At 44.7% G+C, this 26,127-nt stretch overlaps 5 protein-coding genes across 14 annotated transcripts; 3 read left to right on the top strand and 2 right to left on the bottom strand.

Annotated features, from left to right (window-relative positions):
* Positions 1 to 116: 116 nt before the first annotated feature.
* On the bottom strand, positions 117 to 5,359 carry LOC131106017 (E3 ubiquitin-protein ligase RNF182). Of its 2 annotated transcripts, XM_078798523.1 has the most exons (6): positions 5,189 to 5,357; positions 4,351 to 4,527; positions 1,288 to 1,441; positions 1,154 to 1,221; positions 747 to 1,082; positions 122 to 666 (listed from the first exon to the last, which is right to left on the bottom strand). In XM_078798523.1, exons 2-6 carry the CDS (start codon positions 4,396 to 4,398, stop codon positions 484 to 486), a joined length of 789 nt encoding a protein of 262 aa, XP_078654649.1. In that variant the 5' UTR covers positions 4,399 to 4,527; positions 5,189 to 5,357; the 3' UTR covers positions 122 to 483. The 2 variants fall into 2 exon arrangements, with proteins under 2 accessions (XP_078654648.1, XP_078654649.1); XM_078798522.1 differs by having other exon boundaries at positions 117 to 666; positions 1,154 to 1,441; positions 5,189 to 5,359.
* Positions 5,360 to 5,834: 475 nt separating this feature from the next.
* snrpb (small nuclear ribonucleoprotein polypeptides B and B1) lies at positions 5,835 to 7,811 on the top strand. The gene is made up of 7 exons (XM_058054661.2): positions 5,835 to 6,049; positions 6,606 to 6,757; positions 6,834 to 6,945; positions 7,012 to 7,164; positions 7,228 to 7,357; positions 7,437 to 7,562; positions 7,628 to 7,811. The coding sequence occupies exons 1-7, from the start codon at positions 6,047 to 6,049 to the stop codon at positions 7,666 to 7,668; spliced, it is 717 nt and encodes a 238-aa protein (XP_057910644.1). The 5' UTR covers positions 5,835 to 6,046; the 3' UTR covers positions 7,669 to 7,811.
* Positions 7,812 to 8,921: 1,110 nt separating this feature from the next.
* Positions 8,922 to 14,070, top strand: ctsa (cathepsin A). 3 transcript variants are annotated; one of them, XM_058055073.2, is made up of 15 exons: positions 8,989 to 9,013; positions 9,502 to 9,620; positions 10,307 to 10,470; positions 10,552 to 10,663; positions 10,727 to 10,777; positions 10,848 to 10,934; positions 11,007 to 11,162; positions 12,587 to 12,763; positions 12,836 to 12,927; positions 13,000 to 13,078; positions 13,145 to 13,293; positions 13,372 to 13,447; positions 13,542 to 13,631; positions 13,690 to 13,791; positions 13,864 to 14,070. In XM_058055073.2, exons 1-15 carry the CDS (start codon positions 9,004 to 9,006, stop codon positions 13,945 to 13,947), a joined length of 1,548 nt encoding a protein of 515 aa, XP_057911056.2. In that variant the 5' UTR covers positions 8,989 to 9,003; the 3' UTR covers positions 13,948 to 14,070. The 3 variants fall into 3 exon arrangements, with proteins under 3 accessions (XP_078654645.1, XP_057911056.2, XP_078654643.1); XM_078798517.1 differs by having other exon boundaries at positions 13,000 to 13,293; XM_078798519.1 differs by lacking the exon at positions 9,502 to 9,620 and having other exon boundaries at positions 8,922 to 9,013; positions 13,000 to 13,293.
* Positions 14,071 to 14,126: 56 nt separating this feature from the next.
* khk (ketohexokinase) lies at positions 14,127 to 17,511 on the top strand. Of its 5 annotated transcripts, none has more exons than XM_058055074.2 (9): positions 14,127 to 14,363; positions 14,593 to 14,709; positions 14,851 to 14,985; positions 15,125 to 15,259; positions 15,783 to 15,855; positions 16,696 to 16,842; positions 16,912 to 17,000; positions 17,068 to 17,225; positions 17,292 to 17,511. In XM_058055074.2, exons 1-9 carry the CDS (start codon positions 14,266 to 14,268, stop codon positions 17,426 to 17,428), a joined length of 1,089 nt encoding a protein of 362 aa, XP_057911057.2. In that variant the 5' UTR covers positions 14,127 to 14,265; the 3' UTR covers positions 17,429 to 17,511. The 5 variants fall into 5 exon arrangements, with proteins under 5 accessions (XP_057911057.2, XP_057911060.2, XP_057911059.2 ...); XM_058055078.2 differs by having other exon boundaries at positions 14,204 to 14,363; positions 14,873 to 14,985; XM_058055077.2 differs by lacking the exon at positions 15,125 to 15,259.
* Positions 17,512 to 17,643: 132 nt separating this feature from the next.
* pltp (phospholipid transfer protein) lies at positions 17,644 to 23,392 on the bottom strand. Of its 3 annotated transcripts, none has more exons than XM_058055067.2 (15): positions 23,227 to 23,392; positions 21,683 to 21,818; positions 20,713 to 20,812; positions 20,515 to 20,643; positions 20,277 to 20,432; positions 20,141 to 20,204; positions 19,914 to 20,069; positions 19,675 to 19,851; positions 19,548 to 19,607; positions 19,303 to 19,467; positions 19,167 to 19,234; positions 19,035 to 19,077; positions 18,018 to 18,081; positions 17,872 to 17,948; positions 17,644 to 17,806 (listed from the first exon to the last, which is right to left on the bottom strand). In XM_058055067.2, exons 2-15 carry the CDS (start codon positions 21,795 to 21,797, stop codon positions 17,714 to 17,716), a joined length of 1,467 nt encoding a protein of 488 aa, XP_057911050.2. In that variant the 5' UTR covers positions 21,798 to 21,818; positions 23,227 to 23,392; the 3' UTR covers positions 17,644 to 17,713. The 3 variants fall into 3 exon arrangements, with proteins under 3 accessions (XP_057911050.2, XP_057911051.2, XP_057911053.2); XM_058055068.2 differs by lacking the exon at positions 23,227 to 23,392 and adding an exon at positions 23,085 to 23,179; XM_058055070.2 differs by lacking the exon at positions 19,167 to 19,234.
* Between the last annotated feature and the right edge of the window lie 2,735 nt (positions 23,393 to 26,127).

Below are 26,127 nucleotides of genomic sequence, written 5' to 3' on the forward strand. Positions count from 1 at the left end.
GGCCAGCTGAGGTTCCCTCTTATCATTTGACCCTGAGCTCTGCCTTGCAGGCTAAGCTCTGTGACTTGCAGGGATAAAAGTCGTCCAAGTCCAAATCAATGATGTGTTAGAATGTAGTTTTATTTTATTTCTATTGCACATCAATGAGCAAGTGAAGATCTGCTGTTTAGCTTAGCTTAGCACAAAGGCTAGCAGCATATGCTGCTAGCGTTATCTCCCGAGATAACACTGCTTCTTTGCTATAAACGTACCGTTTGTCAATCACATCAAGAAATGAGTTGGCACTTCCTGTCTTTATGCTAGCTAGGCTAGGCTAGCAGTCTTCTTGCAGCATTTCTGCTAAGTTAGCATCAACAAATGAAGTGTAAGTGGTGATGGCTCAGACACATTTTGGAATGAATGACAGTCTCTTTCCTGTTGTCCTAAAGGCATCTTCTCTGATTGGCTGGCAGAATCGTCCCGGTTGTTATTGTTTTGCGTACATCACGGCAGTGTGCGTCGCCGGGCAGCGAGAGCCTCCATGACCTCGTGGCAGAGACACTGACAGAAGCCGTAGAGGACGAGCAGCAGCAGCGTGGACGGGACCAGGCTGACCAGGACCACACCCAACCACATGTGAGCGATCATCAGCAGGTAGATGCCCAGAGGTAACGAGCTGAAGTACACCTGAGCCGGAAACGACAACGCGCGTCAAGGCTTTTGGCGCCGCCTGCGCTTTCCGTACGTACAACCGCGTGAGCACTGACCAGGCACAGCGCCCCCAGCAGGCAGCGGGGAAAACTGTGAGACGTCCATGTGCGACACTTGTGAGCGGGCAGGTTGCAGGGCAGCGAGTCCAGGCTGGGGGGGCGGTACAGACCCACCACGTTGAGCATGCTCACCGAGTCCGACGACAACGACGACGGCGACTCGTCGGGCAGCTCCATGATGGTGATGACCAGGCAGTCAGAGGAGCGGTGCGCCGAGTCGGCACCTGTCAGTCCACTTGGACTCAGCACCACCTCGCCGTGATCTCCTCGCCGAGCTCGGTCCTGACACGACAAGACCGCCAGGATGTGCCGGTCGTCCTCCATCAGCCACACCTGAAACGACAGGAAGTCAGCAGGAAGAGCGGGAATGATAGCTAGCAAGAACATGTTAAAGGAGCCGTCACCTCTTCATCCGGAACGCGGGTCTCATGGCGGCAGAAAGGACAGCTGATGATGGACGGCGAGGACTCGCCTGCACAGCAAAACATGTCCATGACCCTGATGGTGATGATGATAATGATGATGTAGAAGGACTCACCCATGTCCACCATCCTCTTCACGCACTTGGCGCACACTCGATGCAAACATGCTAGCAGTTTGGGCTTACGACTGCGAGTGTCGTAGCGATTGTAGCAGATTTTACACTCCAGCTCTTCCAGTGTGGAAACCAGCGACTCCGCCCACGTCTGCACCTGCATGTCCCACAACGACTACATGAATACACAACAGCTATATGACTACACAACAACTACATGACTACACAACAGCTATATGACTACACAACATATATACGACTACATGAATACACAACAGCTATATGACTACACAACAACTACATGACTACACAACAGCTATATGACTACACAACATATATACGACTACATGAATACACAACAGCTATATGACTACACAACAACTACATAACTACACAACAGCTATATGACTACACAACGACTACATGAATACACAACTGCTATATGACTACACAACGACTACATGAATACACAACAGCTATTTGACTACACAACATATGGTATACGACTACATGAATACACAACAGCTATTTGACTACACAACATATGGTATACGACTACATGAATACACAACAGCTATATGACTACACAACAACTACATGACAATACAACAACTACATGAATACACAACAGCTATATGACTACACAACAACTACATGACTACACAACAGCTATATGACTACACAACATATATACGACTACATGAATACACAAAAGCTATATGACTACACAACATATAGTATACGACTACATGAATACACAACAGCTATATGATTACACAACAACTATGTTACTAACAACATGACTACATGACTACACAACAGCTATATGACTACACAACATATAATATATGACAACATGAATACACAACAGTTATATGACTACACAACATACAGTAAAGTCTCGTTATCGATATCGGTTATTACGATACTATTTTCATTTCCCGGCAAATTTCTAGTCTTTTATGATATAATTAGTTCCGTTAGTACGATACCCGGTTATTATGATAATCCGGTGACTACGATGCCCTTTTCATCTCCCGCCAGCCAATTTGGTCTGCTTATATCGATACAAAAGCAGCTTAAATCAATCTTTGCTTAAGGATTTGAATACCAAAAAAGAACACGGCGAACGGCTGCTTCCAGTCAACTTTATTTTTCACACTTCCACCACCAGAGCGCAGCACACACACCGATTCCCGCACTTCCTGGTTCACAGGTCATGCTCAACCCGCCCCACATAGCTGGCCAAACACATGCCTGCAACAGAAGAACCAACTGACATAGCATACACACCTATTCCAACGAAGACACAAGCATGTATTTAATTGTGTTGTATTCAGATATCTTTTTATCGCTTGCAATAATCACTGTTTTTCATATGTACATGCTGGCGTTCGTGGTTTCTCTCGTGTGTATAGAATCTATACACACAAGAGAAACCACGAACGCAGTTGGTTCTTCTGTTGCAGGCATGTGTTTGGCCAGCTATGTGGGGCGGGTTGAGCATGACCTGTGAACCAGGAAGTGCGGGAATCGGTGTGTGTGCTGTGCTCTGGTGGTGGAAGTGTGAAAAATAAAGTTGACTGGAAGCAGCCGTTCGCCGTGTTCTTTTTTGGTATTGAAATCCTTAAGCAAAGATTGATTTAAGCTGCTCGACATTGTTCTATACTATAGAACAATGTTCTATACTATAGAACAATGTCGAGTGCATTATTGCCCACTTTTAATTTTTATCGACAGTCCGGTTATATCAATATTTTTTCCGACTCCCGACAATATCGATATAACGAGACTTTACTGTATATACGACTACATGAATACACAACAGCTATATGACTACACAACAACTACGTCACTAACAACATGACTACATAACTATATGACTACACGACATCTACACAACTACATGACTGTGCAACAGATACAGGACTACACAAGAACTACATGACTACACAACAGCTACACAATTACATGACTGCACAACAACTATGTTACTAACAACATGGCTACAGAACAGCTACATGACTACACAACAACTACATGGCTACACAACAACTACATGGCTACACAACAGCTACACAATTACATGTCTGCACAACAGCTACGCGACTACACAACAACTACATGACTACACAACAGCTACATGACTACACAACAGCTCCACGATTACACAACAACTATGTCACTAACTACATTACTGCACAATTACATGACTACACAACAACTACATGACTACACAACAACTATGTTACTAACAACATGACTACAGAACAGCTATGTGACTGCACAACAACTACACAACTACATGACTACACAACAGCTACATGACTAAACAACAGCTACATGACTACACAACAATTATGTTACTAACAACATGACTACACAACAAATATATTATTACGCAGCATCTACACAACTACATGACTACACAACAACTATGTTACTAACTACATTACTGCACAATTACATGACTACACAACAACTAAATGACTACACAACAATTATGTTACTAACAACATGACTACACAACAAATATATTATTACGTAACATCTACACAACTACATGACTACACAACAACTACATCACTATACAACAACGACATGACAACACAACCAATGCATGACTACACAACAGCTCCATGCCTACAAAACATTACACAACACCTACATGACGACACAACAACTACATTACTACACAACATCTGCACAACTACATTTTACGACAAAACAGATACATGCCTACAAACCATTACATAACCACATTACTGTGCAACTACATGACTACACAACAACATCACTATACAACAACTACACTGCTACACAACTCCGCTACAGCACAGCTACATGACTACACGTTACACATTTCCTTCACATTACAACATCTACACAACTACACCTACATTACTAAACAACGGCATTACTGCACATCTACACAACAACATGACGACACAACTACATTGCATCTACACAACAAATACATGACAACACAACAGCAGCTACATGATGTCATCTTCATGACAACACAACATTTGGTGAGGACCACGTGGTTGTGACGGGACATCTCACCTTGCCATCCATATCCTGACTTGGCGCCGCCTTCTTTGTCTGGCTCATCCTATTGGGTGTCTGAAGCAGGAAGCGGTAACAGCACGGTGTGGGGGGGGGGGACGTGTAATATCACTTCCTTCTTTTCACTGAAGTGGTCCCGTGTAACAGGACGTCCAGCGTCCAACACACGTCCATCTGCAAGCACACACGGGTCAGCGAGTCTCCTGATTGGTCGTCCTCATCAAAGCAATACTCCATCATTAACACAACACTACTGCATCACACACACACACTCACACAATAGTCTCCTCAAGGACATTTTTTTTCCTCTTTTCATCAGGCAGCCATCCAGCAACACACAGACACACACACACACAGTGGTGTCCTTTATTTATAGACACAGGCTGCAGCTCTTACGTAACTGTCGAAGGGGACATGACTGGCGTTGGTATGGCAACAGCTTCACCTGAATGGCTGATCAGTCCAATGTGATGATGTCATGTTGCTGTCTATCAATCTCTCACACGTGTGTGCACGGCAAAAGATAATTATTATTTTTGAAATTACAGTAAAGTAAAACCAAAGAATAACCAGTGTATTATTGAACATGTTGACTTGACTGACTCAAATACTTATCATTGATATGAGTGCCCGTTCGGCTATTTAGCTAGCTTGCTAGCTAGCTAGCTGAATAGCTGGTTAGACATATACAGACATATAGATATACTGTAGCTCGCTAGCTAGCTGGATATAGACGTATAGATGCGCCCGACGAGCATGCCAACAGGTGTACCTAATAAAGTGAGCACCTGTCAGTCACCGTTGAATCGGGCGTGTCACGTGACCTGCCACTCACCTGATGCGCGTGCAGGGTTTGGCTCGTTTGGCAGCTATCACTCAGTCGACGTCGTCCATGTTCGATTGCACGTTAACTCAAATGACGTCACGCCATCTTCGCGGTCAGCTCGTGACTCACTGCAGCTCGGCGCGCGGGGCACAACCAAGTAGCCGAGGGAAGGTGGGGGGGGGGGGGGGTACGGGGGGTAGATCCCGGGTTACCATGGCAACCTGTCCGCAGAGGGATGAAATGGATCGTGATTGCGTTGAAATCACTCATTGATACGTCATGTGGTAGGCCTCTCTTACGTGATCGTTCTATGACGTTGCCACTTTGCAGCAGCGCCATCTTTCTCGCCGTTATAACTATTAATTGTTATTAATAATACCTACACATTTTCTTTGCTGCTTGTCGTCTCCATGGTGTTATGCTGGAGCCTATTTCAGCTGGCGAAAGGAGGGGTCGCCAGCCAGTCCCAGGGCGTTATTAATAATATGCAGACAAAAACGCAGTGACGTTACTGCACTCTCATTATGTTTTAAAATCATTTTATGATCATGATTTTGCTGGAATTATTGTTTTATTGCATACGAACATGAAAAAAATAACCCAACAATCGCAATGAAGCTCTGTAAAAAGTAATAAATTGATTGTGTACAGAGTGTATAGTTATGTCGGGAATCATTTGTCGATGTCGCAGATGCGGAACTAAAGTTATTTTGTCTTGGGGGGAACTTTGAATGTGACACTACATGTCGTTTCGTCACTTCCGGAGAGTATTTTTCATAAAGACGGGCCTGGCGGGATAACCCCGGCTCAATTTTTTGGGTTTCATTGACGAATCCGGCGGGCATCGGAACCATCAGAACCGCAAACATGGTGAGTATATTCGCAGGTTAAAGCTGAGGTGTTCACCGCTTCGATGTGGCTAAAATTGCCATGTTTTTTTTCCATTTTTGGGATTGAATGAACGCAACTGTTTATTGTTTGAAAACTAGTATCGAAAGCTCATGCAATCAACAAAGCACGAGCCTCAATATTTATTTAGCAATTCCTTTGTTACATTCTTTGTTAATGAAGTCCAATCTGATCGATAATTGCCATTTTGTTTAGCGGTATTAAGTTGTTGAGTTCCGGGCTAGCATAGCTGCTTGCTAGCTAGCACCCAACGTTGTGCTAACGTAAGTTGCGGTGCACAAACTATATCATGTCTATTCTTAAAAACACATTTACATTTAACGAACATTTACATAACTATATTTGTTTATATGTATTTGTTTATTTTGTAAAATATGAATTAGTGATAAACCAGGATTGGCTTGTATTGTGATACTGAGCTGTACACAAAGTAAACACAGCTCGAGTGTTGCTTATTCTTTACTGTGTCTAATGACGTCACGATCATGGCGGTGTGTGTGGGGTGGTCTGCTTACAGACTGTGGGAAAGAGCAGTAAAATGTTGCAGCACATCGACTTCAGGATGAGGTGCATCCTGCAAGATGGTCGCATTTTCATTGGCACCTTCAAGGCCTTTGATAAACACATGAACCTCATCCTGTGTGACTGTGACGAGTTCAGGAAAATCAAGTAAGTCCAGCAGACTCCTTACGTTAAGTCACTCATATCTGTGCATATAACTACATGAGCAATCTCTCTGACGCAGGCCCAAGAACTCCAAGCAGCCCGAAAGAGAGGAGAAGAGGGTTCTAGGCCTGGTCCTGCTGAGGGGGGAGAACTTGGTCTCCATGACGGTGGAGGGCCCGCCCCCTAAAGATGTAAGAAGACACAATCTGAAATTATAAAGTAACCTTCTAATGGATTGTGATCTAATGTCTTTTCAGACCGGTATTGCTCGTGTTCCTCTGGCGGGTGTTGCCGGCGGTCCAGGTGTGGGTCGAGCGGCAGGTCGCGGTGTTCCGGCCAGCGCCCCAATGCCTCAAGCTCCTGCTGGACTGGCAGGGCCTGTGAGAGGCGTGGGGGGTCCATCCCAGCAGGTAAGCACGGTGATGACTCGCTGTATGGAGTCCCATCCGTTGCTAATGTGGTGTGTCTCCTAGGTGATGACCCCGCAGGGCAGAGGTACCGTTGCTGCAGCTGCCGCCGGCGCCAGCATTGCTGGAGCGCCCACGCAGTATCCACCTGGACGAGGAGCTCCGCCTCCAATGGGCCGTGGTGCCCCACCCCCCGGTAAGTATTACAATGTTCCCCCAGTAAACTGTCTGTGAAATGACGGCCACTAATTTAGCTGTTGCCTGGATTCCTGCAGGTATGATGGGACCTCCCCCTGGAATGCGACCTCCTATGGGTCCTCCGATGGGCATGCCTCCCGGCAGAGGGGCACCAATGGGCATGCCCCCTCCAGGCATGAGGCCGCCTCCCCCTGGTATGAGAGGTAAGCACTTCCTGTCATGACAATATTCGGTGGATGAGTGTTTGCTCATGTTTTTTTTCCCACAGGACCACCCCCTCCTGGCCTGAGACCACCCCCTCGTCCTTAAAACGGAAGCTCATCCACTGTATAGATTTTTTTTTTCTTTTTACGAGTTTTTTTTAAATTGTGGGTTTGTTATTGTGGACTGATTGTTACAATGGTAACGAGTTGAATAAATGTGTTTAATAAAAGACAGTGAGTTGACCTTGTTAATGTTCAAGCATGTAAATGGCTTTTCTAAGGAATCAGGTGTGTTAAATCTACAGCCAAAAAGAAATGACCATTTAGGAAGAGCATAATACATATCTCTAATATAATTTCAATTATGTTTTGTGTCTCATACACTTTTAAACACATTTTATGATGTGTGGGCTTAATTGACTGCAAAGAATTTTCAGATGTTTGTGGCACATCCTCATGGCTTATATTTACAGATGACATTGTGGAAGAGTGAGGTTACAGGCAGAGGAGATACAGAAGGTGGAGAATTTTAAGTACTTGGGGTCAACAGTTCAGAACAATGGAGAATTGTGAAAGCGTGTCAGGTGTGATGTGAGATAGAAGAGTTTCAGCTAACATGAAAGGAAAGGTATACAAAAATGTGGTGAGACTAGCCATGTTGTTTGGTCTAGAGACGGTGCCACTGAGGAAAAGACAGGAAGCGGGACTGGGGGTTGCAGAGATGAGAATGCAGAAGTTCTCATTGGGAATGACCAGGATGGATAGGATCAGGAGAGTACATCAGAGGGACATTACATGTTAAAGGCCTTGGAGATGAAGTCAGAGAGGCCAGACTGAGATGGTTGGACATGTCCAGAGGAGAGATAGTAAATATATTGGTAGAAGGATGCTGCCATGTAGGAGGCGTAGAGAAAGACCAAAGAAGAAGTTTATGGATGGAGTAAGGGTAGTTGGTTTGAGAGAGACAGATGCAGAAGACAGGGCTGGATAGAGGCTGTTGATTTGCTGTGGTGACCCCTGAAGTGAAAGGCCCAAAGAGAAAGAAGTTTGTGGCACATCCTTAATGCTATACACTGCACTTGTCTCTCACTACATGCTTATGTTTTGTGGTTAAATATGGCCTTTTTTTAAATAAAGTGTGCATATTCTTGACCCAAATTAAACATTTCAAATGTAACCATGGCCAAGTAAACAAAAATACCAATGTAAGGCATTCAGAAGAGGTGGTATGTCATGTCACTTGTGTGTACCTTTAAGAGGCGGTGCCTGATAATTGCCATGTGTGACGTCAGTAGCTAGTGTTTTGTGTCAGCATTTTGTATAGGTGTGAATGTTAACTTTGTATTCGTTCTCTGTTAATAAAATATACTTTTTTTAATATCCAAGAGAAATTCACATTTTAACTAACTATTTAGCAACGGGAGTCCACTGGTGGCTGTCAATGCTAACGTGTGAGTATGTCTTATTTATGTCTAAAACGTATTATTTTTACTCTAATTATGTCTACTATAATGAGTAATATGAGCGTAAAAGTGTCTATGGGTGTTATGTAATGTATAGAGGCCTGCTAAAACCTGTGTTTGGAAGGTCATTATCAGGTTTTGCGCTTAACCATAGAAATATGCCGCTTATCCTCATTAGGGTCGCACGGATGTGCTTGAGCTTATCCCAGCTAACTTCGGCCGAGAGGTGGGGTACACCCTGGAATGGAAAACGAATTTTACTTCACATAAATTCACTTATCGCGGTGTAAACGGAGGATTGTGGACTGATATGTGCAACCTTTTAACTGCTATTTCAGCCACTGTCCAGCTGAGGTACAGTAAAGAATAAAAAAGCATAAAAAGTCAGTTTACTGCCTTTAAAAGTGAAACGCTGACAGAGAAAGGATACAAAAACACGTGAAGGAAATAAAAGCCACTAAAAAGTTTCCCAACAGCGTCATGTGACCCGGTAGTCTCATCACGTGGCTCCTCCGGTCATGTGATATTGCGTCCTCGTCCGAAACTGCAGTCCATAGTGTCCACAAGTAGAAGACGTCCACGCAGATACAAAAAGGTAAGAGGACACGTTTGACAGCCAACAAATGTTATTTTTTTATAAATTTAAATTAATAAATGTATTTTCTTTCTTCGTCCTCTTGCCGTGCGCGTGCTACGGTTGGCGATTAGCTTGCTTTGCTAGCAGTCCCTTTACGTTTTACGTCACTGCAAAGTAAGCGCATCGTTTCCTGTATTTCCTGCACGACTGTCACCCTGAATCGCTTTAAACGTTTAACAGAAGACTGTCTACTTAACAATGAACTGTATGATCAATACTACTACGCTGGCGTTTGAAAACGTCTAAAAGTTATCAATGGACAAAATAAATAGCTTGGGAGCAAAACGTTCAGTACATTTTACCGTTTGTTTGGAAAGTGCGTGCGTCGTCCCGTTTCTCTTTAAGATGTTTGACCATGTCAGCGTAGTTTGACATAAAACGCTCAGATTTTGTAAGACAACGATATATGAGGATTTAACGCAGTGTCCGCCTACTGGTCACTGAGAGGTACTGCAAAGTAAACAAGCTGATTAAATGTAATGGTACGCTATAATTTTCAAATCAAAACATCAAACTGATTAGCTTTTGGGCAAAAATGAAACCTAACAAAAATTGCAATCTGCTGGCATGTAATTCAACAATAACATATGTTAAAGAGAGGTGTTTGTAATTGTCTAATGATGTCACTTCCTGTGTGCTCAAAGATGCTGCCCCTGTGGCCAGGCTACTTCCTGCTCTGGCTGCTGAGTGTGGAGGCAGCACCGGCGGATCACGAGGTGGTCAGCCTGCCCGGCCTGCACAAACAGCCCAGTTTCAAACATTACTCTGGTTACCTGAACGTGCCAGACGGGAAGCACCTCCACTACTGGTCAGAACCAGAAGCAACATGTCTGCTCTGTCCCTCACTCATCTCATGCTCACCATCTTCACCATCACTTCCTGCACGCAGGTTTGTCGAGTCCCAGAATGCTCCCTCGTCTGATCCGGTGGTGTTGTGGTTGAATGGCGGTCCTGGGTGCAGCTCTCTGGATGGACTGTTGACTGAACATGGACCCTTCCTGGTACACCCTCCCCCGTCCTTTCTTTACTATCAAACATGTGTTGAACTCTGACCTCTACTTCAGATTCAAGATGATGGCGTGACGCTTCAGGAGAACCCGTACTCTTGGAACAAGGTGAACCCCTCGCGCACATTTTGACTGGTCATGTGGCCTGTCATGTGACATCTCATGTCCTTTTGAGCAGGTGGCTAACATGTTGTACCTGGAGTCTCCAGTAGGGGTGGGCTTCTCATACTCTGATGACAAGCGATATGCTACCAACGACACGGAGGTGGGCAGCACGGCCGCTGGTTCAGGTCCTGATTGATGTTCTTCGTACTCAGCCAGTGTTTCCTTCTCACAGGTGTCAATGGTAAACTACTTGGCTCTGAAGGAGTTCTTCCGTCTCTTCCCGGAGCTGAGCAAGAACGAACTTTTCCTGACTGGAGAGAGCTACGCGGGAATCTACATCCCGACGCTGGCTGAGATAGTGATGGAGGACGACAGCCTCAACCTGCAGGTTGTTGAGTTTTGGAAACTGACACGAAGTTGATCTGTAGAGGAGGTCTACACACAAATACACATTCATCTAATTCACTTTTTCCTTTTGAGGGTGGAAACCGCACTTTGATAATATTATTGACATTTTAATTAAAAAAAATCATTCAAATTATCATTATTTTGCCAACTAAAGCATATAGTAAGGGCTTTAAATGGGACCTATTATGCTTTTTCCACTTTTTTGACCTATAAATGTTAAACCATGCCAAAGTTTCAGATAATGAGGTTCGCTCATTTGGAAGTGAGCCCTGAAAGAAGTTTGGGACGGCTCAAAAACGCTCTGTTTCAAAAGGCGTGGTAAAACTGTTGCTTTGTGATGTCACAGAGGGGCGGATTTTCTTATATGTAAACCTCAAGCTCTGCTTCCCCCTCGCCTCCACCTACCGAGAGAAAGAGACTGTATGAGTGACAAAAAGGCCTCAATCCTCACAGACACACATGGACATTAAGGCTGGTCGAATTATCGAGTTCATCATTAATTAATGTGCCAAGAAGACATTTTTTTTCCGTATGAGAAATCTTACGTTTTAATCTTACGAGATCATGCGACACCCCTACTTATTTATGTATTCTTTTCTGTCATGTCTCTAAAATATTGGGTAATAGGAGTGTAATGGAAAATATAGGGATGTTATTTAATGTCTGGATGGCTCTAGTAATGTTTAAAAATATATATTACCAAACTCACTAGCAAAATATTCATTTTCTATCGCTTTTTCCTCACGAGGGTCGCGGTGGGTGCTGGAGCCTATCCCAGCTGTCTTTAGGTGAGAGGCGGGGTACACCCTGGACTGGTGGCCAGCCAATCACAGGGCACATATAGACAAACAACCATTCACACTCACATTCATACCTATGGACAATTTGGAGTCGCTAATTAACCTAGCATGTTTTTTTGGAATGTGGGAGGAAACCGGAGTACCCGGAGAAAACCCACGCATGCACGGGGAGAACATGCAATTGGTGGAATTGAACTAGGGTCTCCTCGCTGTGAGGCCTGCGTGCTAACCACTCATGCAGCCTCATATTAATATTATTCATTCATTCATTCATTTTCTACCGCGCATGCGTGGGGAGAACTCCACACAAACTCCACACAGAGATGGCCGAGGAATTGAACCCTGGTCTCCTAGCTGTGAGGTCTGCGCGCTAACCGCTAAACCGCAAAATATTCAATTTATAAATAAGGAAACCTCCAATTATAAAGTCATAAAGAGGGATTAATTAGTTTTAAGTGTTGTCCAAGCCAATCAAAAAAAAGTTGAGGGCTGGTTGGGCTCCTCCTGGTCTATTCTTTAGTGCTCAAGTCCTGAACAGCAGAGCCTGCTACCTCCAGTAACATATGGTGATCAGAGTAGGTTTTGATAGGTTGCCTGCCTGCAGGGCGTGGCGGTGGGCAACGGGATGTCAAGCTACGAGCTGAATGACAACTCTCTGGTGTACTTCGCGTACTACCACGGCCTGCTGGGACGTAGCCTGTGGAGCCGCCTGCAGATGTTCTGCTGCACTGAGCACAAGTGCAACTTCCACGACAACCAGGACGTCAACTGCTCCAACAGCGTGAGTGTCCCCTTGGCTCTGCTGACATCCGAAGTTCTTCAGGTGTTTGACTTTTGCCCCCACCTCCTCCAGCTGGCGGAGGTTCAAGACATCATCTACAGTTCTGGACTCAACATGTACAACCTGTACGCTCCTTGTCCGGGTGGAGCCCCCAAGAGGTTCAAGTGAGTTTCCGCACGTGGTTAAGCAGGTTTGGACCTCCTCTTCCCGAGGGAATCTTGTGTTTGTCGTTGCAGTTTTGAGCGAGGCCAGCTGGTCATCAGAGACCTGGGACACTTCTTCATCCATCATGAGTGGACTCAGCTGTGGAAGCAGGTTTGGACGGCCCACCTGAGGACTTTGGGCAGTCTCTCAGTGTGTGTGTGTGTGTGTGTTCTTCAGAAGCTACGAGGACTGGCATCTCTTCAGATATCTCTGCGGCTGGAGCCCCCGTGCACTAACTCCACCCCCGCAACACGCTTCCTCAATGATCCATATGTGCGAGGCGCCCTGCACATCAGCCCCAAGGCGGCCGACTGGACCATCTGCAGGTATGACAAATACACAGGAAGTTGTTATGTGGACCACTTCCTGTGTCAAAGAACCTCAGAACCCCACTCTTTCTTCAGCTCTGAGGTTCATCTGAGCTACGGTCATCTCTTCATGGACGTCAGGAAGCAGTACCTCAAATTGCTTGCTGCTCTGGTTGGAGCTTCCTTCAGAACTTCCTTCACATTTATGTTGCACTTCCTGCTGACTTCACAGTAAAGGTCTTGTGTGTGTGTGTGTGTGTGTGCAGAAGTACCGTGTCCTGGTGTACAACGGCGACGTGGACATGGCGTGTAACTTCATGGGGGATGAGTGGTTTGTGGAGTCACTGAACCAGCAGGTACATCTGATGTCCTCAATCGAAGTGCACGCCGCTCGCTAATGCTGATGTCTCTCAGGTGGAGGTGAGTCGCCGTCCGTGGCTCTACAAGGACCAGGACGGTCGACAGGTGGGAGGCTTCGTTAAAGAGTTTGACCACATAGCCTTCCTCACCGTGAAGGTAAACGCCAAGCGAAGCACATCCTCTTTGACCATTTGAATGGCTGACGTTTTAGCGTCTGTGCGCTGGCAGGGTTCAGGTCACATGGTACCGACGGACAAACCGCTGGCGGCGTTCACAGTCTTCTCCAGATTCATCAAAAGGCAACCGTTTTGACCTCAGCTGGCCATCAGTTGTCTCCCATTGCCTTTGCTCTCCTGGTTACCATGGTAGCAAGCACTGCCCAGATCATTTTTATGTTGCTATTGTTTATTTTTAAATAATAAACTTTGAACGATGCGTATGTGTGTCTTATTATTAATAACTGATATGAATGACTAATCTGCTGTGCTGTGTAAGTTGTCATCCCGAGCACTAGGTGGCGATAGAAAGACAATTGGTAGGACGCCATTAAACAACAGATCGAAGAGGATGACTTATTTACTGAAGCAAAGTCCACACAAGTTTTAACGACACGTCTAAACGTTGAGTAGCATGGAGCAGAAGGACAAGAAGATACTGTGCGTGGGTCTTGTGTGTCTCGACATCATCAGCGTGGTTGACAAATATCCAGAAGAAGACACTGACAGCAGGTTAGCTAGCAAGCTAATGCTAACCGCTAGCAATTACTACTAATGGGGGAATCACCTAACCAGCAGAACTGCACCGATTAGGCATATAGGCGAAAATCATCGATGGTTATGAAGCTAATAGATAATATTTGGCTAAACAACTGCAGTAGTACTTTTAATAAAGTGTTATCTATCGAGTGTCACTACTGCATTTGACCTCAAGATGGAGTCCCGTGTTTGTTGTTTTCAGGTGTGTGTCACAGCGATGGCAGCGAGGTGGAAACGCTTCCAACTCCTGCACGGTTCTTTCCCTGCTGGGCTCCCCCTGCGCCTTCATGGGCTCTCTGTGTGCTGGACCTGTGGCCAGGTGAGTTCCTCCAACATTGAAGCTGTCCTCCCACATGTGTCACCTTCCACTCGACCAAGTCCTATTCCCCTATCATAACCCCACCTGCACTACCTTTACTTTGGTGGGCAGAGGAAGTGTGAAACAGTTTCCTGTTTATAGTTTTATTGTGGAGGACTTTCAGAAGTTGAACGTCGACATGTCTCTGGTGTCTGAGCATGCTCAGTGCATCACGCCGACGTCTTTGGTCATCAGCAGCAGGAGCACAGGAAGTCGAACCATCCTGCACCTCAACAGGTTTGTGTGTGTTTGTGTGTATAACGCTTTCCGCTTCAGGTCGCCATCGCTGTCGTCGTGGAGATCGCCACTGTGTCAGGTTTCCTCCGCATTTATTTTGAGGGCCCGACTAAACCGTTTTCCTGTGTGTGTCCATCAGTTTCATCGTGGGGGACTTCTCGCAGCATGGCATTGATATTTCAGCAGTAACCTGGCAGGTCAAAGGTCAAACGCCCAGTGCGTGTTGTGTAGTGTGTCCGTCCAGTGGCTCACGCACCGTCGTTCTGTTCGACACGTAAGATTGCTTGGCGACCCGTGTGGCGTTCACTACACGCCGGAGTGTTTTGTTCTGTCGTTTGACATTGAAAGTCTCCTTAAGCTCCGCCTTTCTGTCGTTGAAAGAACTTAAAACAAACGCTCCAGGGCGCCTTGTGAACGCTACTGGACCTGTACATCTGATCCTGATCCTGGTCTAATGGCAGGTCACGTGACCACTGCAGAGCGAGGTTTTTTGTTTGTGTCAGGAAGTGACATCACAGCTTCAAACCCCCCCACTGATTGCATACAGGAAGTTACTAATCTAGTTTATATTGTGTTTTTTATTGAGTAAAAAACACGATATAATAAATAAATCAAGTACAAGAGAAGAAGGAAACGTTTTTTAGAGCGACGATCGTCTGCAGTGGTTTGGGTCTAATTTGGTGCTTCACATCGATTGTCGTCATTATCAATCAATAATTCTAATGATAATAATGATCAATCAACAAGCTATAACTATTGGAGATGAGTCCTCGTGGTAATAACATTCCCTTTGTTAGGAATGTCCCCGATGTGACGGCAGAAGACTTTTCCAAAGTGGACCTGCGTCATTTCAAGTGGATCCACTGGGAGGTGAGGGATGCAAACTCAATTTACCTGGCTACTGGGGCTACTGGAGCTAGGGTCTGGGCAAAAAAAACCAAAACACATTTATTAAAAACAGAAAAATATACAAACTTTTTCAGTGCTTTTGTTCCGATTTTCTACAATAAAAGCTCTGATAAAACATTCCACTGTTCTCAAATATCTTAATTTTTATTTTTCTGCACAAAATAAGATGAAAAATAAACAAATCAAGAATAAAGAAAATCAATCAGTAATAAATAAATATAATAATAATATAATATAAAATAACAATAAAGACTAAGATATGCCTTTATTCGTCCCTCAGTGGGGAAATTTGTTGACGGCAAATAATAAAAACTTAAGAAACCACATATAGTTGGTGGGTAGACAAATTATTTTTTTCAGATTAAAATGAACAAAGCATTAGAGCGCTGTAGACATGACAAAACACGACTATAGTCACATTTATACTCTTTTTATTTACAACATATTGCGCAACTGCAGGGTCTTGAGACACACGCTAACTCGCAAACTAGAGAGCTAGCGACCTAAACGGTAGCCTTCAAGTTATTTCCTTTGAACTTAAATAACCAAAAACGTACCACTTCCACACGGATAGGGAGGATAACTATTAACAGTTATTTAACCTTTAACATGAACATTAATCAAATGTAATAATTTTTTCTGGGTACATGATACCATACAGCATCCATATCAAACTTGCGCGGGCCGCACTAACATTAAACTTTCATATCAAGGCGGGTGGCCTGCGGGCCGCGTGTTTGAGACCCCTGGTATAAAGCGACCACCTGAGCCCGAGCTGTGCTTCCCCTATGTGTCCTTTAGGGGCGCAATGCTGACGAGCAGCTAAAGATGATCGAACGGGTGGCACGCTACAACGCTACATTGCTGCCGCAGCAGCGAATCACAGTCTCCGTGGAGATCGAGAAGCCCAGAGAGCCGCTGTATGAACTGTTTGCTTACGGGGACGTGGTGAGTGAGCCCCCCCCCCCCATGTGTGTGTGCGACACGCAGCTTGACTTCGTCATGTGTTGTATTCAGGTATTTGTCAGCAAAGACGTGGCTCGCCATTTTGGCTTCCAGACGCCTTCGAGTGCTTTAGAAGGACTTCGCTGCCGGGTCAAAGCTGGGTGAGTGGCGCAAAGGTCCGCTCCCCGAGCGGATGGGCTTTTAGCCGTCGTGTCTCGATATCCGCAGTGCGGTTCTCATCTGTGCGTGGGCCGAAAAAGGGGCGGACGCACTGGCTCCTGATGGCTCGTTGGTCCATTCGGACGCGTTCCCTCCGGAGCACCTCGTGGACACGCTTGGAGCAGGGGACACCTTCAACGCTGCCGTCATCCACAAACTTTCCAACGGTGAGTTTTTTGCCCCCGCCCCCCGCATGTCTTCTTGCATACTGATGTCAGGGTTCCTGTCGGTAGGTGCACGTTTACAGGACGCACTCACCTTTGGTTGCGCAGTGGCAGGCTCCAAGTGTGGTTTCCATGGTTATGACGGCATTGCAGACATGGCGGCCAGCCAATACTGGAAGCACGATGGATCCGCTGGAGATATTTGATGGACTGAAACCGTCACCACATCATTCATATGGTACTGATTGATGGGGACGTACTGATCAATAAAGTGTGCTGTCAAAATGTATTCTTTTAAAGTCACAGTGTGTGATTTTGGCTCTGCGTATTGATGCTAAAAGTTGCTATATTGTCGCCATGACGACTGGCATCTGCACATTTTGTGAAAGTTAAAAGGTGAGTCATGCACCATGAACACAAACAGCACAAAGAGTGTGTATTAAGTGTACACAAGACAAATATTTACATATGTGATTGACATGTGATTGTCTTTAGTGTGCCTCGTCGGTATTGGTCGTAGCCCCGCCCACCATTTCTCTCAGGCCTTTGCTGAAGTGAAGATTAGCTCCGATCACGATGAAACCCTGCAGGGAGGAAACAGTGTTGCTGTGAGACCGCTCCGCTTTCACCTATACGTCCTCAAACGTACATTGTGATATTCCACCACTTCCTCAATGAAGTCCAACCCATCCGCTAGAGGAATCCGAACGCCTCGCTTGGTCCAATCTGAACACACACACACACACAGCAGTGAGGTTAGTGTGTACTACAGAGTGTGTGATGACGTTCTCTTACTGTTGATCAGAGGAACCACAGACATCTGCAACATGGTCTTCAGAGGAGCCTGCAGAGGAATCAGCTGGGGAGAGGACAAGCAAAGTTCACAGGTGGGGGCCATAGTGGCTAAATTCTGCCTCACCGTGGGTTTTTGTCCTGGGTTTTTGTTATCGTTAAAAGGACAGTTCTGGAGGACCGCAGGGTCAATATGGTAAAAGCAAATCAGATAAATAAGAAGGTGCAAGGCCGTTAAGACATTTAAAAACCAGTAAGACAGGGGTCTCAAACACGTGGCCCGTGGGCCAAATGTGGCCCGTAGGATACTAAATTTGAGGCCCCCACCTTGATATGAAAGTTTAATGTTAGTGCGGCCCGCGCAAGTTTGATATGGATGCTGTGGTATCATGTACCCAGAAAAAATTATTACGTTTGATTCATGTTCATGTTAAAGGTTAAATAACTGTTAATAGTTATCCTCCCTATCCGTGTGGAAGTGGTAAGTTTTGGCTATTTAAGTTTAAAGGAAATAACTTGAAGGCTACCGTTTAGGTCGCTAGCTCTCTAGTTTGCGAGTTAGCATGTATCGCAAGACCCCGCAGTTGTGCAATATGTTGTAAATAAAAAGAGTATAAATGTGACTATAGTCGTGTTTTGTCATGTCTACAGGGCTCTAATAATGCTTTGTTCATTTTGATCTGAAAAAAATCATTTGTCTACCCAACTATATGTGGTTTCTATAAGTTTTTATTATTTGCCGCTTTTATTGTAGAAAATCGGAAACAAAGCACTGAAAAAGTTTGTATATTTTTCTGTTTTTAATAAATGCGTTTTTTGTTTTTTTTTGAAAACCTGATGCGGCCCAGCCTTGCCCAGACCCAAGCTCCAATGGCCCCCGGGTAAATTGAGTTTGAGACCCCTGCAGTAAGAGAATCTTAAAATCGATCCTGAAGTGGACGGGAGGCCAATGTAGCGACTGAAACCCTGAGACTGGATATAAGACTGGAACGGGGACACATGGACACTGGTTGGGCTTACCGCCAGAGATTCCAGCGCTGATTGGTTGGAGAAGATTTTGAACCTGAAAAGTCAAAGATGAAGATGAAGACATGCATTATGTCTCTGAGCTGTTTGTGTGTGTGGGAGGGAGGAGAGCAAGAGAGAGAGAACCTGCGGAGGTCGGCATGTACAGCGAGACGTTTTCCCCTCATCGAAACTTTGGCGTTAAACTTTGTTTCCTGTAGACCATCTCAGTTTGAATCTTCCATCAAGAAATGTGTGTATTTGTGTGTGTGTGTGTGTTTACCATGGTCATGCTGCTAAGCTGGACAGGAGCTTGACCTGGAGGCCTTAGCATCACCTTGACGATGGCTGTCATAGCAACCGTTGCCCCGGATGTCTTGATGGTGGTTTTAGGAGCTGAGTTGACGGCCAGGTGCAGAGAGATGGGAGAGTCCATCATCGCCGGGTTCTGATAGAAGCAAGAACATCATCAGCAGTTGATGTTCGTATGTTGCGTTTGTGTGCTTGCTGCGTTGTGGTGTCACTTGCCAGCATCATGACGCTTCCAAAGTACGTGGTCCTCAGCAGCACCTCCAGATCTTTGGGCATCTGATAAAACAAAATATCCTTCAGCGTCTCCTGCTGCCCTGCGAGTACACCACACAGGAGTGCTTACGTTCTCGTTCACAATGTCCATCTGGAAGATTCCGGCTTTGTAGTAAGAGAACAACCCGCTGTCGAAGAAGAACTCCGAAAGAGCCAAGTAGACCATCCTGTCATATTCTCTAATCAGAGGTTCTGCTGCGTAGTTCACCAAGGTGTCGTTCTCCTCCGCCAGGTTGTAAAACATTCCCTACACGCACACACCATAAAACCCAAACCCGATCACACCCCAAACGTGCGAGTCTGTCTCACTCGGAAGTTCATGTCCAGGCTGCGAGATGTCACCACGGGATCCTCCATCAAGGAATAATCGATTCCAATGTAGCTGTCCACCTCCGTTCTCACCGGGATCGTCTCTAACATGGAGTTGACATGGACCAGAGCCGCGTGGTCCAGAGCTGGACAGATCTAACAGGACACAGACATGCAGACCAGGTGGACATTTGTGGGACAGACAGACATCTCATGGAGGGACGGACCTTCTGGTTGAGGAGAAAGCGCATTCCGGTGGTGAGGAACTTGGCCAGGAAGTCGTAAACTTTCCTGCAGACAAGAAAAAAAGAAGTTGACACGCGTTGATGAAAGATTATGTCATGATGATGATGAAGATGTTACCCAAGCGTTCCGCTGAACTTTGCCCTCATCCTGCGGATTTTGGCACCACAGGTAATGTTGCTGATCTTCAGTCGGCCATCTTGATCTCGTACCAGCTTGAGTGCCGTGTTGATGTTGACGCCGTCGGCTGAGGCGTTGATGTTTCCTGTGTCGTAACTATAAGACAGCAACAAAATGGCGTCACTGTCTCCGCCCTCGCAACCTCTGAGGTTCTGAGCGAGTTCTGCGAGGAACTGACAAGAACCAGTAGAGCATCTCTCTGTAGAAGCTCAGCGTGATGGACGAGTTCTGGACATCAAAGAGCAGGCCTACGTCGGGCAGGAAGCTGAGGTCAGCGTGATTCAGGTTAAGCTCCGTTATCTTCACGCTGGAGGAGACACAACACGTTCAAGCTGCTACCCACACCGGGTTCTGGGTCTAGAATCACGGTTCATACTCGGTGATGGTGTACTGGAAGCGTCCTTCAGCGCCCTTCATCTCCGGAATGCTGATGTTGCTCAGCTCCTCCTCCACAAACCTCTCCGTCTCAAACTTGACTAGAAAACAAACATGACTTTCATTAGGATAGTGTAGATCAGGGGTCTCAAGCACGCGGCCCGCAAGCTAAATGTGGCAGGCAGGACACTAGTTTGAGGCCCCCGCCTTGATATGAAAGTTTAATGTTAGTGCGGCCCGCGCAAGTTTTATATGGATGCTGTATGGTATCATGTACCCAGAAAAAATTATTACATTTGATTAATGTTCATGTTAAAGGTTAAATAACTGTTAATAGTTATCATCCCTATCCGTGTGGAAGTGGTAGGTTTTTGGCTATTTAAGTTTAAAGGAAGTAACTTGGAGGCTACCGTTTAGGTCGCTAGCTCTCTAGTTTGCGAGTTAGCATGTGTCTCAAGACCCTGCAGTTGCGCAATATGTTGTAAATAAAAAGAGTATAAATGTGACTATAGTCGTGTTTTGTCATGTCTACAGGGCTCTAATAATGCTTTGTTCATTTTAATCTGAAAAAAATAATTTGTCTACCCACCAACTATATGTGGTTTCTTTTATTATTTGCCGTTTTATTATTATTATATTTATTTATTACTGATTGATTGATTTTCTTTATTCTTGATTTGTTTATTTATTTTCAGAAAATCGGAATCAAAGCACTGAAAAAGTTTGTATATTTTTCTGTTTTTAATAAATGCGTTTTTTTTTTTTTTGAAAACCTGATGCGGCCCAGCCTTGCCCAGACCCAAGCTCCAGCGGCCCCCAGGTAAATTGAGTTTGAGACCCCTGGTGTAGATAGTGTGACGTCAGAACCATGGACAGCTCCTGTTTTTCATTTGCCACGCCCTGCGCCCCCTGGTGGGCACAGCAGTCATCACACATGAGTCCATGTGACAGGACGTCCAGGCTGATCTTACGCTTGTTTAGTCCTTTGTCTGTGATGCGGATCTTGCAGCCGGCTGGTTCTGTGGCCGCCATGATGGATGGCGCCAATGCCAACAGGAAGAGAAGGAGCGAAAGACGGGAAGTCATTCTGATCCAAAAAGCCCACGCCTGAGAGGCACAAGGAGAAGACCTCAGTAACAACACATCATGGCGCCCAAAGGCAGCAGGTCACCTCATTTGCTCCAGTCACATAAAGTACATATTTTAATACGTTAATAACCCCTGACACTTTTTGTGGGTCTTTTTTGTGTGCAATCTTCTGTTGCTTGTTTCTTTTTGAAAGACGGAATGTTCTGTGAGGTGTCAGCTGTTGGGAACGGCGAACTTGTATCCAAATGTTTCTTGTTTGGACGTCCTCACGGTGGCTTCGGTTTGAACTCCAGTAACCCTGCTTTCACCACGCCACTACTCGCTTTACAGTCCCGCCTCTTCCCTCACTCGACAGCCCCGCCTCCTCCCGTTACTACCCCGCCTACTCGCTTTACAGTCCCGCCTCCTCCCTCACTCGACAGCCCCGGCATCCTTCCCTTTACTGCCCCGCCTCCTCTCGTAAAGCCACGCCCCCTCACTCAGCCTGCCATCTCCATGCTCCTCCTCTTTCCTGATTCAACTCCCCTTTTAGCTTTTCATGGCTCATTAAACTTTATTGACTGTCTTTGTTCACATTTTCCTCAGTGAGTCCATTTTTTATACGTATAGCAACATTCACAAATAAGTAAAAATAAATATGTAAAATAAGTGGTTCAAAAGTCTTAATACACACGCACACACACACACACACACACACACAAGCACACAAAATCATCCTGTAATCCTTTTTAATGACAGCTCAGTGGCACACACATGTGGCTAGCCGCTAAGTTCTAACCTGATTTGCAGGCTTTGCTTCAAAGAGAGCATTTTTAGGCTCCCGCCCGCTGACCTTTGACCTCTGAAACCTCCACAAGTCTCTCATTTAAGAGGAACGGTTTAGACTTCCAACTGGAGTCACGTGATTAGGATTATACTGTACGCTCCATGTACTTTATCCTAAAAAGTGTAGCTTCATTTCACTGGCTGGGGAAAACTAAATGGTGAGTGTTGTCGTCACGGCAACCACACCGCTCTCACCTGGGCATGTTGTACAACATGTCACTCACGTCACTGACTACTAAATGACTCTTTATACCTGAGAGACTGCTTTAACACTGAATGGAAGATGACTAGCATGTTTGTTGATATTAGCATCAGCAGCTAGTTTGGCTCGTGCCAGCATTACACTTTCCACTGTCTCAGTTAAAGCAAAAAAAAACACACACCACTCAGTCACTGTGTGCATGTGTGTGTTAGAGAGCAGCCAACGTGAAAAACAACATAAAATGGAGGCAAACTCACCTGTCCATCATGTCTGTGTGTGTATATGTCGCGTCTGGACCCGTCTGTGTTTTTGTGTTTGTGTGTGTGTGTGTGTGTGAGAGAGAAAGAGTGAGAGGTCGAGCGGAAAGAAATGTGCCAAAGTGAAAATGAAGAAACTCACTGATCAGCAGCCTGGAAGGACGTTTAAAGTTCTGCTGGTTTTGTTGTTGATGTGTTCTTCTCTTCCTCTGAGCAGACTTTTTATCCCCAGGGACTGACTCCTCCCTCCCTTCCCCCGCTGTGGGGGGCACTGTGGGACAAAGTGTGTATGTCTTTGAGAGGACCTTTTTTTTGTTGTTTTGAAGAACACTTTAGATGTTTGTCAGCGTCTCTCTGAGGCCTCTTTTTCATTTCCTGGTGCAAGGTCATCTTGGGGTCGTCTCTGAAACGACCAAAGCTTTCCAAGAATTGCTGCTGTCCAAGTGTACATGGGTATGCGTGTTGCAGCTGTTTGCCATCACACTGAATCACAACATAATACTTATTATTTGGGGGTGGGTGGATTGGACCTGATATTCATAGTATTGATACCAAGGGCGTCCATTTTGGATCTATGCTGGAATTTCAGTTGTGTGTTCATTCATTCTTGGTGTACCGCTTTTCCTCACGAGGGTCGCAGCTGTCTTCAGGCGAGAGGCGGGGTACACCCTGGACTGGTCGCCAGCCAATCACAGGGCACATATAGACAAACAACCATTCACACTCACATTCATACCTATGGACAATTTGGAGTCGCCAATTAACCTAGCATGTTTTTGGAATGTGGGAGGAAACCGGAGTACCGAGAGAAAACCCACGCATGCACGGGGAGAACATGCAAACTCACACAGAGATGGCCGAGGGTGGAATTGAACCCCGGTCTCCGAGCTGTGAGGTCTGCGCGCTAAGCAACAGATTCCACTGTTCTCAAATATCTTAATTTTTATTTTTCTGCACAAAATAAGATGAAAAATAAATAAACAAATCAAGAATAAAGAAAATCAATCAATCAGTAATAAATAAATATAATAATAAAACGGCAAATAATAAAAACTTAAGAAACCACATATAGTTGGTGGGTAGACAAATTATTTTTTTCAGATTAAAATGAACAAAGCATTATTAGAGCCCTGTAGACATGACAAAACACGACTATAGTCACATTTATACTCTTTTTATTTACAACATATTGCGCAACTGCAGGGTCTTGAGACACATGCTAACTCGCAAACTAGAGAGCTAGCGACCTAAACGGTAGCCTTCAAGTTATTTCCTTTAAACTTAAATAGCCAAAAACTTACCACTTCCACACGGATAGGGAGGATAACTATTAACAGTTATTTAACCTTTAACATGAACATTAATCAAACTTAATAATTTTTTCTGGGTACATGATACCATACAGCATCCATATCAAACTTGCGTGGGCCGCACTAACATTAAACTTTCATATCAAGGCAGGGGCCATAAACTAATGTCCTGCGGGCCACATTTGGCCCGCGGACCGTGTGTTTGAGACCCCTGTTTTAAAGTGAGTTTAGTGGTTTAGCGAGCCGCGTTGAGTGGAAAGCTGGACTTGCCCCTTTGTTTAGCAAAGTTAGCTCTCCTTTAAAGCAGCTGTATCGCCATGGTAACTTAGGCTAAAGCAGGGGTGTCAAAGTCAAATGGACGGAGGGCCAAATAAAACATTTGGCCACAAGCCGAGGGCCGGACTGTCCAATCTTCATTAAAACCAAGATTTAACCTACTGAAAACATAACAAATATATTACAATATGATTGGATAAATAAAGCAATATTTTCTTATGACTCTGTCAGTCATTTATAATTTCAGCAGGCACAAAATACAAATGTCCTTTATATAAAAAACTCATAACATAAAATTTATGTTATGAGTTTTTTTTCGACTGGGCTTTTCTGAACAGACTCTGTCGAGATTTGAGGCCTCGTTTTAATTCCTCGACCTTCTGTAGCCTTTGTTCCATGTCCAGAATCTTGTCTGTGTTTTGTTTCATGATGCCGTCTCATATTATATTCTTTCAACACCGCCACACTTTCTCCACATAGAAGACACACAGGTTTTCCAGCTACCTCCGTGAACATGTACTCCAACTCCCACCTTGTTTGAAAGCCCCTGTTTTCACCGTCCACCTTCCGTTTTGCCATTGTTGATGGGTATCTGTAAATTAACTTTTGCTGTTATGCTAATGACTGATGCTGAATGACTGCTGAATGAATTAAGCCGCCTCCCACTATGCTCCCGCTCGCGCGTCCCTGTTGCATTGTGGGAAATGTAGTACAGTTTATCTGTGGGCCGAATCTAATAATAGATTAATATCATCACGCGGGCCAGATAAAACCCTCTCGCGGGCCTGATGTGGCCCACGGGCCTTGACTGTGACATATGTGGGCTAAAGGCATAACCCGGTCAGGATACCATTGTTTAACTAATTGGGAGATGGTGTCACCAGTTATTGAGAACATACCGAGCTCCCAAGGGAGGAATTGGAAAGAAAAGATTGCACCGCTACCATTCCCTGATGATATTATCCATCTATAAGCAAATTGGACATTTTCAGCCAAATGAACTGTTAATAATAAAGCCAATATTAGATGTATATGACACATCAGTCCTTGCATGAGTACTCAGCCTGTTATTCTTTTTATATTACAATTACGGATGTCCCATAATTAGCTCCCTGATATCAGCAGAAAATTGGGATATCGGTCCACATCCACAAAAGCGAGAACCAGACTTGACAAAGTCAGTTTCGAACAACCTTTGTAACACCATTTAGTTTGGGAAATTTAGCCACTAGCAATTTTTGCTATTATTATGTACTATTGACTTTATTTTTGCTTTAGCAAATCCTATGTTATTTGATATTTTGTGTTGGTATTGTGTCTTATATTGTTGTATCTATTGTGTTCAGAAATGAAAGTGATATAAAAATAAAATAAAATAAAATAAAATAAAATAAAATAAAATAAAATAAAATAAAATAAAATAAAATAAAATAAAATAAAATAAAATAAAATAAAAT

The sequence above is a fragment of the Doryrhamphus excisus genome, linkage group LG18 (genome assembly GCF_037039965.1).
Source record: "Doryrhamphus excisus strain RoL-2023G ecotype Guam linkage group LG18, RoL_Dexc_Guam_v1.1, whole genome shotgun sequence".
Lineage (NCBI taxonomy): Eukaryota > Metazoa > Chordata > Actinopteri > Syngnathiformes > Syngnathidae > Doryrhamphus > Doryrhamphus excisus.

Excerpts from the sequence above, each read along its gene's own strand:
- LOC131106017 (XM_078798522.1), bottom strand. The coding sequence starts at position 4,398 with ATGAGCCAGACAAAGAAGGCGGCGCCAAGTCAGGATATGGATGGCAAG. Across the intron at positions 1,083-1,153 it reads CCCGCGTTCCGGATGAAGAG|GTGTGGCTGATGGAGGACGA; the intron begins GTGACGGCTCCT and ends CTGTCGTTTCAG. Across the intron at positions 667-746 it reads TGCTGGGGGCGCTGTGCCTG|GTGTACTTCAGCTCGTTACC; the intron begins GTCAGTGCTCAC and ends TTTCCGGCTCAG.
- snrpb (XM_058054661.2), top strand. Across the intron at positions 7,165-7,227 it reads TGGGGGGTCCATCCCAGCAG|GTGATGACCCCGCAGGGCAG; the intron begins GTAAGCACGGTG and ends TGTGTCTCCTAG. Across the intron at positions 7,563-7,627 it reads GCCTCCCCCTGGTATGAGAG|GACCACCCCCTCCTGGCCTG; the intron begins GTAAGCACTTCC and ends TTTTTCCCACAG.
- ctsa (XM_078798517.1), top strand. Across the intron at positions 13,448-13,541 it reads TCAAATTGCTTGCTGCTCTG|AAGTACCGTGTCCTGGTGTA; the intron begins GTTGGAGCTTCC and ends GTGTGTGTGCAG. Across the intron at positions 13,632-13,689 it reads TGGAGTCACTGAACCAGCAG|GTGGAGGTGAGTCGCCGTCC; the intron begins GTACATCTGATG and ends GATGTCTCTCAG.
- khk (XM_058055074.2), top strand. The coding sequence starts at position 14,266 with ATGGAGCAGAAGGACAAGAAGATACTGTGCGTGGGTCTTGTGTGTCTC. Across the intron at positions 14,364-14,592 it reads GAAGAAGACACTGACAGCAG|GTGTGTGTCACAGCGATGGC; the intron begins GTTAGCTAGCAA and ends TGTTGTTTTCAG. Across the intron at positions 16,843-16,911 it reads TGTTTGCTTACGGGGACGTG|GTATTTGTCAGCAAAGACGT; the intron begins GTGAGTGAGCCC and ends TGTTGTATTCAG.
- pltp (XM_058055067.2), bottom strand. The coding sequence starts at position 21,797 with ATGACTTCCCGTCTTTCGCTCCTTCTCTTCCTGTTGGCATTGGCGCCA. Across the intron at positions 17,949-18,017 it reads TGTGGTTCCTCTGATCAACA|ATTGGACCAAGCGAGGCGTT; the intron begins GTAAGAGAACGT and ends GTGTGTGTTCAG. Across the intron at positions 17,807-17,871 it reads AAGTGGTGGAATATCACAAT|GGTTTCATCGTGATCGGAGC; the intron begins GTACGTTTGAGG and ends TCCTCCCTGCAG.